At 35.6% G+C, this 14326-nt stretch overlaps 8 protein-coding genes, 8 long non-coding RNA genes and 1 other non-coding gene across 17 annotated transcripts, besides 1 other annotated feature; 9 read left to right on the forward strand and 8 right to left on the reverse strand.

Moving 5' to 3' along the window:
- The first annotated feature begins 79 nt into the window (after positions 1–79).
- On the forward strand, positions 80–1837 carry bcs1 (iron-sulfur protein assembly ATPase). The gene has a single exon (NM_001019305.3). The coding sequence runs from the start codon at positions 422–424 to the stop codon at positions 1769–1771; it is 1350 nt and encodes a 449-aa protein (NP_593875.1). The 5' UTR covers positions 80–421; the 3' UTR covers positions 1772–1837.
- Positions 318–902, reverse strand: SPOM_SPNCRNA.3206. The gene has a single exon (NR_192573.1). It is a non-coding gene; the product is annotated as a non-coding RNA (long non-coding RNA).
- SPOM_SPNCRNA.3207 lies at positions 1020–4067 on the reverse strand. The gene has a single exon (NR_192574.1). It is a non-coding gene; the product is annotated as a non-coding RNA (long non-coding RNA).
- utr4 (methionine salvage haloacid dehalogenase-like hydrolase) lies at positions 2126–3186 on the forward strand. The gene is made up of 2 exons (NM_001019306.3): positions 2126–2279; positions 2333–3186. Exons 1-2 carry the CDS (start codon positions 2211–2213, stop codon positions 2912–2914), a joined length of 651 nt encoding a protein of 216 aa, NP_593876.1. The 5' UTR covers positions 2126–2210; the 3' UTR covers positions 2915–3186.
- SPOM_SPAC644.09 (pyridoxal phosphate homeostasis protein) lies at positions 3660–5136 on the forward strand. The gene is made up of 4 exons (NM_001019307.3): positions 3660–3787; positions 4169–4288; positions 4424–4759; positions 4820–5136. Exons 1-4 carry the CDS (start codon positions 3719–3721, stop codon positions 5006–5008), a joined length of 714 nt encoding a protein of 237 aa, NP_593877.1. The 5' UTR covers positions 3660–3718; the 3' UTR covers positions 5009–5136.
- Positions 4242–4514, reverse strand: SPOM_SPNCRNA.3208. The gene has a single exon (NR_192575.1). It is a non-coding gene; the product is annotated as a non-coding RNA (long non-coding RNA).
- SPOM_SPNCRNA.3209 lies at positions 4760–5035 on the reverse strand. The gene has a single exon (NR_192576.1). It is a non-coding gene; the product is annotated as a non-coding RNA (long non-coding RNA).
- Positions 5137–5293: 157 nt separating the features above from the next.
- med11 (mediator complex subunit Med11) lies at positions 5294–6166 on the forward strand. The gene is made up of 2 exons (NM_001019308.3): positions 5294–5814; positions 5875–6166. The coding sequence occupies exons 1-2, from the start codon at positions 5480–5482 to the stop codon at positions 5888–5890; spliced, it is 351 nt and encodes a 116-aa protein (NP_593878.1). The 5' UTR covers positions 5294–5479; the 3' UTR covers positions 5891–6166.
- On the reverse strand, positions 5314–7775 carry pkp1 ([pyruvate dehydrogenase (acetyl-transferring)] kinase Pkp1). The gene is made up of 4 exons (NM_001019309.3): positions 7452–7775; positions 7202–7368; positions 6250–7122; positions 5314–6190 (listed from the first exon to the last, which is right to left on the reverse strand). The coding sequence occupies exons 1-4, from the start codon at positions 7543–7545 to the stop codon at positions 6047–6049; spliced, it is 1278 nt and encodes a 425-aa protein (NP_593879.1). The 5' UTR covers positions 7546–7775; the 3' UTR covers positions 5314–6046.
- SPOM_SPNCRNA.3210 lies at positions 7081–7316 on the forward strand. Its single transcript, NR_192577.1, has one exon. It is a non-coding gene; the product is annotated as a non-coding RNA (long non-coding RNA).
- Positions 7776–7901: 126 nt separating the features above from the next.
- Positions 7902–8241: an LONG TERMINAL REPEAT.
- Positions 8242–8362: 121 nt separating this feature from the next.
- Positions 8363–8538, forward strand: SPOM_SPNCRNA.202. Its single transcript, NR_150624.1, has one exon. It is a non-coding gene; the product is annotated as a small non-coding RNA, LTR proximal (non-coding RNA).
- Positions 8539–8672: 134 nt separating this feature from the next.
- SPOM_SPNCRNA.3211 lies at positions 8673–8909 on the reverse strand. Its single transcript, NR_192578.1, has one exon. It is a non-coding gene; the product is annotated as a non-coding RNA (long non-coding RNA).
- cdc5 (splicing factor Cdc5) lies at positions 8715–11446 on the forward strand. The gene is made up of 6 exons (NM_001019310.3): positions 8715–8792; positions 8833–8852; positions 8919–8933; positions 8998–9117; positions 9187–9635; positions 9700–11446. The coding sequence occupies exons 1-6, from the start codon at positions 8774–8776 to the stop codon at positions 11348–11350; spliced, it is 2274 nt and encodes a 757-aa protein (NP_593880.1). The 5' UTR covers positions 8715–8773; the 3' UTR covers positions 11351–11446.
- On the reverse strand, positions 8920–12151 carry SPOM_SPAC644.13C (Rab GTPase-binding protein). Its single transcript, NM_001019311.3, has one exon. The coding sequence runs from the start codon at positions 12109–12111 to the stop codon at positions 11434–11436; it is 678 nt and encodes a 225-aa protein (NP_593881.1). The 5' UTR covers positions 12112–12151; the 3' UTR covers positions 8920–11433.
- On the forward strand, positions 11675–12270 carry SPOM_SPNCRNA.3212. The gene has a single exon (NR_192579.1). It is a non-coding gene; the product is annotated as a non-coding RNA (long non-coding RNA).
- On the reverse strand, positions 12126–14285 carry rad51 (RecA family recombinase Rad51/Rhp51). The gene has a single exon (NM_001019312.3). The coding sequence runs from the start codon at positions 14118–14120 to the stop codon at positions 13023–13025; it is 1098 nt and encodes a 365-aa protein (NP_593882.1). The 5' UTR covers positions 14121–14285; the 3' UTR covers positions 12126–13022.
- SPOM_SPNCRNA.3213 lies at positions 13055–14154 on the forward strand. Its single transcript, NR_192580.1, has one exon. It is a non-coding gene; the product is annotated as a non-coding RNA (long non-coding RNA).
- Positions 14286–14326: the final 41 nt, after the last annotated feature.

Genomic DNA, 14326 nt, shown 5'->3' on the forward strand with positions numbered 1-14326 from the left:
ATCTATTTCGCTCCTATCGGAAGTCATAGACTTTTGGAATTTCTTAGCAAAGCACTAAATTGTTGGCTACATGAACCTCACCCAGAACCTCGTTCATACCAAAAACTCCTCCATTTTTTCTCAACATTCCAATAAAATTGGATTATATAATTTCTTCATTGAACATTTTATTTCTTTTTTGTTTGAAACCTATCAATTACTGGTCATTTTGACATATGCGTTTTGACATTTGATTTACTACAATATTTTGTTATACATGTCCTCCGTAAAGAATTGATTATATTCATAAAGGTTTAATTGTTTCTATGAATTATTTATACCAAAAATTTCCTTTATATGCAAGAAACCGCTATCGTTACGTTGAAGAATTAAATTAATATTAACTTTCCTCCCTTCTTCTCATCGTCTTTCCACTTTAAAAATGGATAATATAGGTGCTGCCGATGCAGCGACGTCTTCTGGCATTTCTGGGTTACTAAGTGGAAATTCATTTTTAGGTGCTGGTATTGGTTTAATGGGTTTCGGTGCTGGGCTAGCCATATTACGTCGTGGGCTTATTTCAGGAGCAAGCTTAGTAAAAAGAAGGATGCTAGTGTCTGTCGAAATTCCAAGCAAAGAAAAAAGTTATAATGCCTTTTTGCATTGGATGAGCACGGTGCCTAAACGCTATTCAAATCAGCTGGCTGTTGAAAGCAACAGACAACTCAAAATGCCGCAAAATGCTAGGGAAAAACCTGACAAGCAAGTTGCAAATCGTATATTCAGCCTCGTTCCAGGTCCTGGAAAGCATTACATAAAGTACAAAAAGTGTTGGATTCAAGTAGAACGAGAGCGTAGCAATCGTCTGCAAGATTTAACAACTGGAACACCTTGGGAGACAATTACTCTTACCACTCTTTCAAGAGATCGTGGAATTTTTTCCGAACTTTTATTAGAAGCTCAAAAATTCATGCAAAGTGCTCAAAAAAACAAGACTACTATATACACGGCTTGGGCCACTGAATGGAAGCCTTTCGGGCACCCTAGATCAAAAAGGATGCTTTCTAGTGTTGTACTTGAAAGCAATGTTAAAAAAATGATTACAGACGACGTTCATGACTTTTTACGAAATTCACAATGGTATGATACAAGAGGAATTCCATATAGAAGAGGCTATCTTCTTTATGGACCTCCTGGAAGTGGAAAAACCTCATTTTTATATGCTCTTGCAGGTGAATTGGACTACGACATATGCGTTCTAAACTTGGCTGAAAAAGGCTTAACTGACGATCGTCTCAACCATCTACTTTCTAATGTACCTCCCAAGGCAGTAGTTTTACTGGAGGATGTTGATTCTGCATTTCAAGGTAGGGAACGATCTGGGGAAGTTGGGTTTCATGCCAATGTTACATTTAGTGGGTTGTTAAATGCACTCGACGGTGTCACTTCATCAGACGAAAGGATTATATTTATGACAACTAATCATCCTGAAAAGCTTGATCCAGCTCTCGTTCGTCCGGGCCGCGTTGACGTTAAAGCATATCTTGGAAATGCTACACCTGAACAAGTTCGCGAAATGTTTACTCGCTTTTACGGTCACTCCCCAGAGATGGCTGACGATTTAAGTGATATAGTGTGTCCAAAAAATACAAGTATGGCTTCATTGCAGGGTCTTTTTGTAATGAATAAGAGCTCACCTGCTGATGCTGTTGATATGGCTAAAGAGCTTCCTGATAATCCTCCTAGTACACCTTTCTCCTTTAACGTACACAGAAAGTCTTTGTCTGTATGAAATCCCTTAGATTTATTTAACTTAAAATGTTATTCGTTTCGTAATAAGCTCTACTTATCAATCTTGACCACAAAAAAAAGACATCTTGGTAGAAACATATATTGTACGCGATTAATCTATGAATAATTAATGAATTTAAAAAATGGTTAAAAAATAACTAGTCCGTATTTTCTATTCTAAAAGACAGGCATGCATAAGATAATTATTCAAATGCATGTTCTCAATAAAAAGCTGCAAGCTGTTGAAATTCTTTTTCCATATGTTTAAGAAAGTAAAATCCAATAAAATTCCAATTGTAATCTTAAATTATTTTACGTGATGCATAGCTGAATTCGCAAAGTACTAATCCTACTTACTGCACATCTTACTTCTTTAAAGTTGCATAAAACTTGTGTCCTAAAAGAAAAGTGAGTTGTACGGCATCTCTTTATTACAAAAAATGGTTAAAAATTTGCTCTTGGATATTGAAGGGACTGTGGGTAGCATTTCATTTGTCAAAGACAAATTGGTAAGTGAAGTTTTTTATTGAGAACAATGTAGATCGTGTTTAACCCATGCTAGTTTCCATACGCTGCTTCAAGATACGAAAGTTATGTTAATGAAAATTATGAAAGTGATGAAAACTTGCGAGAACTTGGAAAAACGCCTGAAGAGGCCTTGATAAATTTACGAAAGTTGCATGCTGAAGGAAGCAAAGAACGTTCCTTCAAAATGGTCCAAGGTCGTATTTGGAAAAAAGGTTATGAAAGTAATGAACTAACTTCACACTTGTTCCCCGATGTTGTTCCTGCTATTCAACGTAGTTTGCAATTGGGAATGCGTGTTTACATTTACTCCAGTGGGAGTGTTCCAGCTCAGAAATTGTATTTCGAGCATTCAGATGCTGGAAACCTTCTAAAGTATTTCTCTGGATATTACGATACTACTATAGGGCTTAAAACTGAGTGTGGCAGTTATGTGAAAATTGTGGGAAACTCAAATCCTAGAGAATGGCTCTTCTTGAGTGACAATATCAACGAGTTGAAAGCTGCAAGAAAAGTCGGGTTGCACACCGGTTTGGTGGTTCGTCCTGGCAATGATCCTGTTGTAGACACCAGTGGATTCCCCGTGTACAATAGTTTTGAAATTTTGTTCACGGAATAAAGCAATGGTGAACCCTAACGACCGTTTCGCTTAGAACAAAGTAATGAGTTTCTTTAAAGGACATGAGTTCTTTAAAAGAATTTTGATTCTCTTGTGCTCTCATTTTCTATTTCTTTGTGTTTTTTTTTTCATGATTTCTTTGAATACATCCGAAAATTAGTCAACGCAATTTCTTCTCTTAAAATATATTGAATTATTATAATTTTTTTAACCCAATGGATTTTTGAATTGTTTCAGAAACCTTTTTTAACTATGAAACTTTTTTACCATGATTGAATATTTGTATCAATTATCTAAACATTGAGTAAAACACTCTTGTAAACTCTCCATTCGTTCAATCAACTATTTGAACTGAATTTTTTTTTTTTTTTTGATAAAATAGAAAAAGAGCGTTCTTGTTTAATATTTTCCTCTCCTGTGTACTCATTGTAAAGAAGAGAGGTTTGTCAATCAACATGGGTTACAATTCGTCGGTTTTGTAGCCAAATTAACATTAATCCTTTATTAGTGATTTCTTTTTAAATGTTTCTTAGCCATTAATGTTTATTTATTTACTTGTTTCTGTGACATATAATATCATTACCCCCATTTGGTACCTCTTCCTCCCACTTTGATCAGCAATTACTCTCTGTAAGCTTCTCCAGGTTAATAAAGTCAAGAAGAGACTATAGCTATACCCCCATATAGTACTCTTTATCCCACATTTTGTATCACTCAAAATCAATTTCAACTAAGAGACCTAAGCAGAGTAATTTAACTGTCAGGTGGATTTGACTAAGAAAGTAGTAATAGCTTTCATTCAACATGAGTACTATCCATAGCTGTTTAGATTTAATTAGAAGTCAAATCCAGCAATCTGCAAATGGCCGCAATGTAAGTTTGTATGAGTGATTTTGGTTGTTTTTTCGGGTACTTGGTAAAATTGAATTTCGGATGTCTGATCTCCAGGCGAATAAAGTCATACTGCTCAGCTAATAAGCTTCGTGAAAGATTTATTTAACTCGACGATATAATACTTTATTTTTAGGCTTATAATATTTAAGGAAATGATGCTTCGCCGAGAATAAAATGTTGCAAAGATATCTTCGATTAAAATGGGTTTATCTGAAATAGCGTTGTTTATGTCAGCTGAGGTGAAGGAAAAGATCTAAAAAAATGAATATTTTCACTTTTACATTTTTGGGATTCCCTAAAAATCTTCCAATTTCGCCTGCTGCTTTATCCATCACTAACAATTGCCTTAATGGCTTTTAGGTTCTTCTTGTAGCTGTTAGCAAGTTTCATCCTGTTGAAACCTTGATGGAAGCGTACAATGCTGGTCAAAGGCACTTTGGCGAGAATTACATGCAAGAATTTCTAAAGAAAGTAGAGTTGGTAAGTGCTAGAATGTATTATGTGTTTTCGGTAATCTATTTTTTGATGCCTACCATCTTTAAAAACACTTTTTTAAGTTAGATAATAAGTGGTTCTCATTGTTTATTTCCATTCACAAGGCTAACAGTGCCATAGATGCCCGACGACGTCCAATGGCATTTTATCGGTAGTTTACAGTCATCTAAGTGCAAGAAAATTGCATCTGTAAAAAACTTGTACAGTATTGAAACCATTGATACTGAAAAGAAGGCTCGTTTGGTAAACAGCGCTCGTGAGGCATTACAACTACCCTTAAATGTCTATATTCAAGTAAATACCAGTGGTGAGGAGAACAAGGGAGGAGTTACTCCGTCTAAAGTTCTTGAACTCTGTAAGCAAGTTCAAGACATGAAATATTTGCGACTCAAAGGCCTCATGACTATTGGCTCTATTTCCAATTCTCAATTATCTGATCACAACCCAGATTTCCAGGTAAGATTATTTCCTTTTTCTTCCTTTTTATTCATCTTTGCTCTTCCTAACGCAGTACAGGTTCTTTCAGATCTTCGTGAGTCTTTGCAAAATGAGCTCGGTATCCCTTTACAATTGTCTATGGGAATGAGTTCTGATTATCTCCTTGCTATAAAATATGGAAGCGACTCTGTTCGTGTTGGCAGTTCCATATTTGGTTCTCGTCCGACAGAAAAGCCATCAGATGTTCACATATCTGCATCGAAATGAGTTCGGATGTAGAGTTATAGATAAAAAATGCAATTTTGGCTATCCTTTTTCATTTAAAATATATTATTTTATTTTTTGCTTCTTTAATGATGATGTTACTAGATATTTGAAAATAAATACATTTTTCTAAATTTTTTAAAGTCTCGGTTTGCAATTCTATAAATTTTTAGCAAATTTAGAGATAATATTATAATTAAGGAAAAAATTGTACCAATATATATGACCAATTAATCCTAATACGTTCATTTACAACATGGCTAAGATTCGAGTGCAAGCACTTACTTCACAGCACTACACTTTTCTCTAATATCTTTTCATTTATTTTGGCTATTGGAAATTGTGGACGCAGGCGCAATCGTTCCATTAATAAATCAAACTAATTATTAAAGAATAGACGGGAATGTACGATTGAGAGTGAATACTGGATATTTAATAAATCTCTCAATAACATAAATTATCAAAATTTGAACGATGACTAATAGTGACGACGATCTTTTTAGTGAAAAATCAACATCTTCTGATACTCAGCAAGTACAAAATATCCTCGAACTTGAAGCAAAGATCCCCGACATTTTATCTTCAGCTGGAAAATGCATTGAAGCCATTCAACTAAATAATTCTCTTGAGGACTTTCGCAAATATTCTAAAGAATTCTTAGAAACAGTTGAGTTCATTTCTACAGGGCTGAGGAGACAAGCATTGGAACTTGAAAAAGCTGAGGTACCTGTCGTTTCTTTACAACCTAAGAAGCGTTATGCGTCTACTCCATTGAGTAACCTTATTTTTGATCAAAGTTCAAAGCTCATGTAAATTATTACACAGGTTCATAAATTGTCTTTCGTAGGAATTATTATTTTTGATACTAGTCCTAAGTATTGCTGATTGCATGTCAAACTTTCGAGCACTTTATGCAATTTTTTGAAACTTCCTCAGTTTGTTTATTAGGACAAAAAATTTAAACAAAAAAGGGAAAAACTAAATAGATGATATTAAAATAGACATGTAATATTTAGCAGAACTCCCGAAACATGAAATTCATCACTGAAGCGGTTCAGCACTTTCGCAAAGACGATTTAGGTGTATGTATACATCGGTTCCGTACCCCTCCATTGAAATTAGCTCAAGATCTCCACCAAAATACCTAGTATAAAGTCGAGCGAGAGGAAGACCAAACCCGAAGCCCTATGCATGTTTGTTAGTATTATATATTTCAACGATCAATAATAAAATGTTTCACTTACAGCCATAGGAGTAGTAGAATTTGCGCTAACGATATCGTGAGGATCATCTGTCAATGTAGGAGAGGCAGTTGTAAACATGTATGACCAAACTAAAGGGATATTTCGACGGGATATACCGCCTCCTTCATCAGAGATTTTGATGGTTATATCCTCTTGTCCTTTTGCAACAATGACCTTTATGGGAGGAAAGAAATCACTGTCTACACCATGAAATTCTACGGTTGCACGAAGACTGTTTTTGAGAATTTCAAAGACTGCGTGATTTAAATGGGACTCTACATACATCATTTCAAGTGAAGGATCGCAAATAATTTGAATCTCAGGTGCTTCAAACAATCCGTACGCAAGCCTGCAAATGTACTTGGCATTTTCAGCAGCACCTTCTATTATTTGATAAATATTTGCACGTGTACTTATCACACCAACGTAATTCTCACGCGGCGGTTCAGAGACAAGTGCTATATATTGACCTAACAGCATTCGAATTCCAATACGAGACATGTAAAACCTATCCAAAAATATTTGAATACTGTTGTCAATTTGGTTAGTCTTCCTTCGGTATTCTTGTATGTCCAAAGCAATTTCGACTGCAACGTTATCGTGTCTAGTTCGAATGGTATTTAAAAGGTATGCAAAATTACTATTAAATTTTAACAAAGATTCGGGCCAATTACAATCAACGCCATTATCTTGGTCAGAAAAATCTGTTTCAAAATAGCGACCTTTTGAAGAGTCTAAATGAGTATTTGCAAGCGAGGGATTATGAAGAATTTCAGAGTCCATTAAACTTGACCTCCATTTCGGGGCATTGTGATATCGAGCGTGCTTTGGAAGACATTTCGGTAGTTCCACTCCTTTCAGTTCAATAATTTCCTTCAACCAGTTAGCTTTGTTTGATTTCTGGTTATGTTTCGACAAGTATCGAACATGCAAATATACACATTTGACCTACCTCCATAGATCTACCGTAAGCAGCCTTTACGGAAGATATACGCTTCATACTTCGTAGCATCGGTGAAAGATTCTGCAGGTCTTGGATGCGCCGAGCCAAGCGAATGGGCAATTCATCTCGCAAAAACAAGCCAGCCCGGAAAAGTGTTCCTGGTGTAGGGTTCTTGCCTTCATAATAAAAATTAAGCAGTCAGTATAAAATTTCTAGTATGAAGTAATCTAAGAAAAATTAACTGAGCAAAAATTCTTACCAAAATACACTAATTGCTTTAAAGACAACCCTGTTTGAGGATATTGAGCCAAGAGATTGACTTTCTCCTGTAAAGTTTTCCCGAGCACTGACATTTCTTTTAAACCTTAAGTTTTTCTTTAAATTCGATAATGATAAATAGAACAATTGTTCAATCGTAAACTTTGTTGGTTTGTCTAACAAATAGATGATAACCCATGGACGAGCATAAAAAAAGCGGCAATTTGCAAAATATAACCTAAAGAAAGTAAAAGATGAGCTTCAGAAACAAACAAATAAAGCAGTTTCTTAATGTTTTCACACAGAATCTAAGAAAGCTTTTGCTAAACTAATGCATTCATATGTTTGCAAAGTACCCATAAAAATAATGAACTTGAGTGTATTCCATTAAAATTGAAATGCGTGATACATTATACTTCTTTTGCATTGCTTATTTTATTTTTCACAATACTGCTAGCTACACAGTTTGTTATCTAATTTAAGGATACGTAGAACTGCGGTGAGTTTTCCTTGTGGTCTATTATATTACAATACACAGGTCGTATGAGTAGCAACTGAGTATAGGTATTGTATTAACTAGGTTATAAAATGTTACCTATCACTAATATAGCTTATAACTGAACCTCGTTCCTCAGTTCAGTTAAAACTCTATTTATAATATTTCTAAATAGTTGCTATCAACGGGTATCTATGTATATAGACGGATAGTTACCCGTGATGATCAATAGACGGATCTTAATTAGTATTCCAACATATGACATATAGTGATATGTAACGTAGTGTAGTATTGCTGACAAATACGCGGTCATTAGGTTACTTAACGATACACATAATACTGCAATGCTTGTAGTTACTTGTTGATATACCAACCATAAATAAGAGGAAGAGTATGGTAGATCCACCTTCAAGATAAACATATTTGATCATTGCTATATCCTGCTTGTCAAATATTTTCTTAATACTCAACGGTTAGGAATATTCAAAAAAATTTAATGTTGTCCAACGATTTTGCGCTATTATATTTTTGCGATAAAGAAACATGTGCTACATTGAAATAATTTAAGGTAAATATGTGATACGTAGCAAACTGGAAAAAACAATAAAATGAATATTTGGTTTGACTATTAGTGTGTTTAAGAAACTGTTCTTTTAAAAGTTAAAACTACTTTAAATATAAAATATAATTTTGGTCACTTTCTGCTGCACTCGACATTTACCTCAATTTCCCATCCACCCTGTTTCGTCGCAAGTTGTTACAGTTACTACAAACCTCCATTACCACGCTTTCTGACAATTGTCAGGGTTTTGGCGAATATTTAGAAAATGGTTGTTTTAAAAGGAGGTTTGTAACTTTTTTTATTGTATTTTCTAACATAATTTAGGTGCCTGGAAAAATACAGAGGTAAAGACTATGATTTTAACCTTCTACCACGCGCAATGTTTTTGTTACTAACTTATTGGTAAACAGGATGAAATCTTAAAGGTATTTTTTTATTTATTAGTTACATATTTCCTTTAATATTTAGAATACTAACGCAAATTCCTAGGCTGCTGTCAGTAAATACGGTAAAAACCAATGGGCCCGCATAAGTTCATTGCTGGTTCGCAAAACTCCTAAACAATGTAAAGCTCGTTGGTATGAATGGATCGATCCAAGCATTAAAAAGGTATGTTAAACATGTAATCACTATTTGTTATTTGACAAGACCTATTGTTAACATTTCCTTCACATTTAGACTGAATGGAGTCGTGAAGAGGACGAAAAATTATTACACTTAGCTAAGTTACTTCCTACACAGTGGCGGACGATTGCTCCAATTGTAGGTCGGACGGCCACTCAATGTTTAGAACGCTATCAAAAACTTCTTGATGATTTGGAAGCGAAAGAGAACGAGCAGTTGGGATTGATCAGTGGAGAAGGTGCAGAAGCAGCTGCGCCTGTTAACGATCCAAATTCCCGGCTTCGTTTTGGCGAAGCAGAGCCCAATTTAGAAACCCTACCTGCACTCCCTGATGCCATTGACATGGATGAAGACGAAAAAGAGATGTTGAGTGAAGCACGTGCACGTTTAGCAAACACACAAGGAAAGAAAGCCAAACGAAAGGATAGAGAAAAGCAGCTTGAATTAACTAGAAGATTGTCACATCTCCAAAAGCGAAGAGAATTGAAGGCAGCTGGAATCAAGTATGTGTTATTATTATTACTTTATTGTATTGTTTTTCCTTCATTATGTTAATCTATAACTTAGTATAAAGCTCTTCCGTCGAAAGAAGAATGAAATGGATTATAACGCTTCTATTCCATTTGAAAAAAAGCCAGCGATTGGTTTTTATGATACCTCAGAAGAGGACAGGCAAAATTTTCGGGAAAAGCGAGAAGCGGACCAGAAGATAATTGAAAATGGAATACGGAATAATGAAATGGAATCCGAAGGTCGAAAATTTGGTCATTTTGAAAAGCCAAAACCTATTGATAGAGTAAAAAAGCCCAACAAAGATGCCCAAGAAGAAAAAATGCGACGTCTTGCCGAGGCTGAGCAGATGAGCAAGAGGCGGAAGTTGAATTTACCTAGTCCTACTGTGTCTCAAGATGAACTGGATAAAGTAGTGAAACTAGGCTTTGCAGGCGATCGTGCTCGCGCTATGACTGATACGACTCCAGATGCTAATTACAGTACTAATTTGTTAGGAAAGTATACACAAATTGAACGAGCTACTCCATTGAGAACACCAATTAGTGGTGAACTTGAGGGAAGAGAGGATTCAGTTACAATTGAAGTTAGAAATCAATTGATGAGGAACCGCGAACAATCTTCTCTCTTGGGTCAGGAAAGTATACCTTTACAACCTGGTGGTACTGGTTACACAGGAGTTACTCCCAGTCATGCAGCTAATGGCTCAGCTTTGGCAGCACCTCAAGCAACTCCTTTTAGAACACCACGTGACACATTTTCTATTAATGCAGCTGCGGAGCGAGCAGGACGATTAGCAAGTGAAAGAGAAAATAAAATTCGATTGAAGGCTTTGCGAGAATTGCTTGCAAAACTACCTAAACCTAAAAACGACTATGAACTAATGGAGCCTCGATTTGCGGACGAAACTGATGTTGAAGCTACTGTTGGAGTGCTTGAAGAAGACGCAACAGACCGAGAACGTCGTATCCAAGAACGTATTGCAGAAAAAGAAAGGTTGGCAAAAGCGAGGAGGTCACAGGTTATTCAAAGAGATTTGATTCGACCATCTGTAACACAACCAGAAAAATGGAAGCGTTCACTTGAAAATGAAGATCCGACTGCAAATGTTTTATTGAAAGAAATGATTGCTTTGATTTCATCGGACGCCATTAATTATCCGTTTGGAAATTCAAAAGTGAAAGGAACGGCTAACAAAGTGCCTGATTTGTCAAATGAAGAAATTGAGAGGTGTAGATTGTTACTAAAGAAAGAGATAGGGCAACTAGAAAGTGACGATTATATCCAATTCGAGAAGGAATTTTTGGAAACGTACAGTGCACTTCACAACACCTCAAGTTTGTTGCCAGGCTTGGTAATCTACGAGGAAGACGATGAAGACGTTGAAGCCGCTGAAAAGTTTTATACGAACGACATTCAACGAGATTTAGCTAAGAAAGCATTGGAATGTAACAAGTTGGAAAATCGGGTTTATGATTTGGTTAGATCTTCATATGAGCAACGTAATTTTTTGATAAAGAAAATCTCGCATGCTTGGAAGGCTTTGCAAACAGAAAGGAAAAATTTAACGTGCTACGAATTTCTATACAATCAGGAGCGATTAGCTCTACCTAATAGGCTTGAAGCAGCTGAAATAGAGCTAAGCAAAATGCAACAAATCGAGGCGTATGCTCAACAAGATTATGCTAGGGTTACTGGACAAAATTAAACTTCACTTCACTTTGTTTTAAATAATTGTCATAGCTTATCATTCATAGTGTATATTATCATGCCTGAAATAAAACGAAAGTTTTATAAAAAGATAATCCAAGCTAGAGAAAAGTAGAAAAGGAATAAAGGGTATACTGCCAACAATTTTTTGTTGGATAGATTAGAATTTTGTAAAACACCCATAGCAGCGAACAATGTCCAGGCATACATTGCAACAATCACAGGTATGCGTATAAATATTAAGGGAACGAATGCACAAACTATAGAAGCAATCATTAAAGGGAAAGAGGAGTACCCCAATATACACATAGATTGAAAAATGCTAATGTTGGCCCCTAGTAATTTTATATTTAAAGAACAAACCGCTTCCCCAAACCATATGAGCGCGACAACGACTGTAAAAACAGATTCTCGTTCAATCTTGTCAGTAGACAAGGCAAGTGCTAAAGCAATTACGAGGGAAAAAATCAAAGGACCCCACAAGTCCCAGTCGCGTAGTACTTGAGCATTTTTGGGATACAAAACATAGACGAGTTTTTCACCAATAGCTCTAAATTCATTAAATAATGTAACACGAATGGGTTCGTCCAGAGAATCTCCTCCAGTGAATCTTGTTTCAACAATTGACTCTCCAGCAATGTTGTCCGGCTCTATCGCTCGAGACTCCACATCGAGGCTGGATCGAACAGGATCCATGCGAAGAAGATTTTCCATTTCATCCTGTTCTATTTCTGTGTTATGTTTTCCTATGTCTGTCATTTCTAAAATATAAGATGGTAATTGAGTATGGTTTTGGTTTGGTACTTCGCTGGTACATTTCTCTGTTAATTTTGTAGTAGCACACTACTATGCTGGTCCTCAAAACAGTAAGATACCACCACCATGAATCCTAAAGATACAATTAACTATCATTTCAGTGAATCTAATAAAAATTTAATTATGTTCCTAAAACTTACAATATATCCTCTTAAGAATTGATTTTTGATAAAAGTGTGCTAATAAATACATAAAGAAGAAAAAGAATATTGTATTAAGTAAAGCAACCGAAATCCCAGAAGTTCAATGAAGCTTGAACATGAAGTCCTACTTTAGTCAATGCAAATATTCAAAATAATAGTAAAAATTTCAAGAATTTAGCATTTTGCGTGCGTTTTAATGCAAGTGGATCCTTAGGCTTCTTTAGTATAAAAAAGAAAGAAAAAGAAAGAAATTCTTCTTACTTTAATACCATAGCAAACTTTTTATATTTAATTTTTTATTTGAATTTGTAACAAGACAAGCATTTTTGGGTAGTAGAGATAAATATAATCATATAGGTCTTTAAATGTAAAAAAGAACGAAAACTTCTATGAAAAACTTTTAGCGAATATTAATTTAAGTGAAACATTTTGTTCACCAATGTAACCCAATCACCCAAACATAATTAATGGCAATTACAAAAACCTGATAGTTTAATGCGAATAAACGTAATGAAGATTTAGCAGAGAGTTAATAAGTGTGATCAAATGGTTTTTGCTCTTTTTTAAGAGCATACTTGAAAGAAAAATATGAGATACAGAGTAAATCGTAAGGAAATTATCAAAAAAGCATCACATACATATCTATCCTTACAAACTCATCCCATAGAATTTGCAAAATAATAAATAAAAATGAAACGATACTAAAATAATTTAGACAGGTGCGATAATTTCCTTGGGATCACCAACACCATCAGAATTAATGGCAAATATGGCTTCGCTCTCAGGCAAACACGGACTATCGTAAATTTTACAAATGCGTTGCTCACCACGACCTTTCCGCAAAGAAAGTCGAGTGGTACTCGAATGGGCAAGAATATTACCACCAATTGGTTTTTTGGGATCAGGATTAAAGGAAATGCCATCCACTTGGGCGACCACCTGATTAGTAATGACAACAGCAATACCGAATTCATCTGCCAAGCGCTGTAGCGTCCGCATAAACCTTGCTAAATGCATTTGACGAGCAGAGAGCTCTCCACGACCAGAGAAATCTGTTCTATACAAGGCAGTACAACTATCGACAACTAACAATGAAAATCGGGATTCAGACATCATGTTTGCCGCTTGTTGGAGCAACTCTAGTTGATGGTCTGCATTGTAAGCACGAGCATATGCAACGTTATCCAAAACTTCCTCACCATTTAAGCCATATCGATCTGCAACAGCCAACAAACGAACAGGACGGAAAGTTCCTTCTGTATCGATATATAAGCATTTACCTTCACCACCACCCATATCGATAGGAAGCTGACAGGTTACCGCAAGTGTATGGCAGATTTGACTTTTACCGGTACGGAATTCACCAAATAATTCTGTAATGCTTCCAGTCTCAACGCCTCCTTGTAACAAAGTGTCTAGTTGTTTTGATCCAGTTGTAATCGTAATTAATTCACTTCTTCGAATATGGTACTCAGTGGCGGTGGTAAATCCCATAGGAACTAGTTTGCTTGCCTCGCCAAGTAACTTATCAGCCTTTGCTTCAGAAATTCCTTTAATCAAAAGTAGTTGTCGCTTAGGAGTATAAGCAATTGATTCCACCGTGTAGTATCCGGCTTCATGAATTTTTTTTATGTCGCTAGCAGTAATCCCATTGCCTTCCAACATTTGTAAGGGCATAGGACCGGCGGCGGCCTCATCTTCTTCATCTTGTACATTCACGTCGTATTCATAATTTGATTGTGCTTGTCCATTTTCATTATTATTCATATCTGCTGCACTAACTTGCATTTCCACCTCTGTATCTGCCATTATAACTTGTTAAGCACGAAATTATCACTATTCTGGAATTGAAAAGAGTTTTTTATATTATTAAAGAAAAGAAAGATTAGGTTTTTAAAAAATAAATCAAGGAAATAGTTTTGTTAGAGAAAGAATTGGTTTATGGCAAGAATTTTCTTGCTTAGTAGGGATTGTGAAGGAATTAAAACGCGTCCGACGCGTTTTCAATCAATTGT

Source organism: Schizosaccharomyces pombe (genome assembly GCF_000002945.2).
Source record: "Schizosaccharomyces pombe strain 972h- genome assembly, chromosome: I".
In the NCBI taxonomy this organism is placed as follows: domain Eukaryota; kingdom Fungi; phylum Ascomycota; class Schizosaccharomycetes; order Schizosaccharomycetales; family Schizosaccharomycetaceae; genus Schizosaccharomyces; species Schizosaccharomyces pombe.

Bases quoted from the DNA above. Each gene is read 5' to 3' on its own strand.
- pkp1 (NM_001019309.3), bottom strand. From the start codon at position 7,545: ATGTCAGTGCTCGGGAAAACTTTACAGGAGAAAGTCAATCTCTTGGCT. The intron at 7,123-7,201 runs GTAGGTCAAATG...AACTGGTTGAAG, and splicing joins CTTACGGTAGATCTATGGAG to GAAATTATTGAACTGAAAGG. The intron at 6,191-6,249 runs GTAAGTGAAACA...AAACATGCATAG, and splicing joins ATTCTACTACTCCTATGGCT to GGCTTCGGGTTTGGTCTTCC.
- cdc5 (NM_001019310.3), top strand. The intron at 9,118-9,186 runs GTATGTTAAACA...CTTCACATTTAG, and splicing joins TCGATCCAAGCATTAAAAAG to ACTGAATGGAGTCGTGAAGA. The intron at 9,636-9,699 runs GTATGTGTTATT...TCTATAACTTAG, and splicing joins TTGAAGGCAGCTGGAATCAA to TATAAAGCTCTTCCGTCGAA.
- rad51 (NM_001019312.3), bottom strand. From the start codon at position 14,120: ATGGCAGATACAGAGGTGGAAATGCAAGTTAGTGCAGCAGATATGAAT.
- med11 (NM_001019308.3), top strand. From the start codon at position 5,480: ATGACTAATAGTGACGACGATCTTTTTAGTGAAAAATCAACATCTTCT.
- utr4 (NM_001019306.3), top strand. From the start codon at position 2,211: ATGGTTAAAAATTTGCTCTTGGATATTGAAGGGACTGTGGGTAGCATT. The intron at 2,280-2,332 runs GTAAGTGAAGTT...AACCCATGCTAG, and splicing joins CATTTGTCAAAGACAAATTG to TTTCCATACGCTGCTTCAAG.
- SPOM_SPAC644.13C (NM_001019311.3), bottom strand. From the start codon at position 12,111: ATGACAGACATAGGAAAACATAACACAGAAATAGAACAGGATGAAATG.
- SPOM_SPAC644.09 (NM_001019307.3), top strand. From the start codon at position 3,719: ATGAGTACTATCCATAGCTGTTTAGATTTAATTAGAAGTCAAATCCAG. The intron at 3,788-4,168 runs GTAAGTTTGTAT...AATGGCTTTTAG, and splicing joins AATCTGCAAATGGCCGCAAT to GTTCTTCTTGTAGCTGTTAG. The intron at 4,760-4,819 runs GTAAGATTATTT...AACGCAGTACAG, and splicing joins ATCACAACCCAGATTTCCAG to GTTCTTTCAGATCTTCGTGA.
- bcs1 (NM_001019305.3), top strand. From the start codon at position 422: ATGGATAATATAGGTGCTGCCGATGCAGCGACGTCTTCTGGCATTTCT.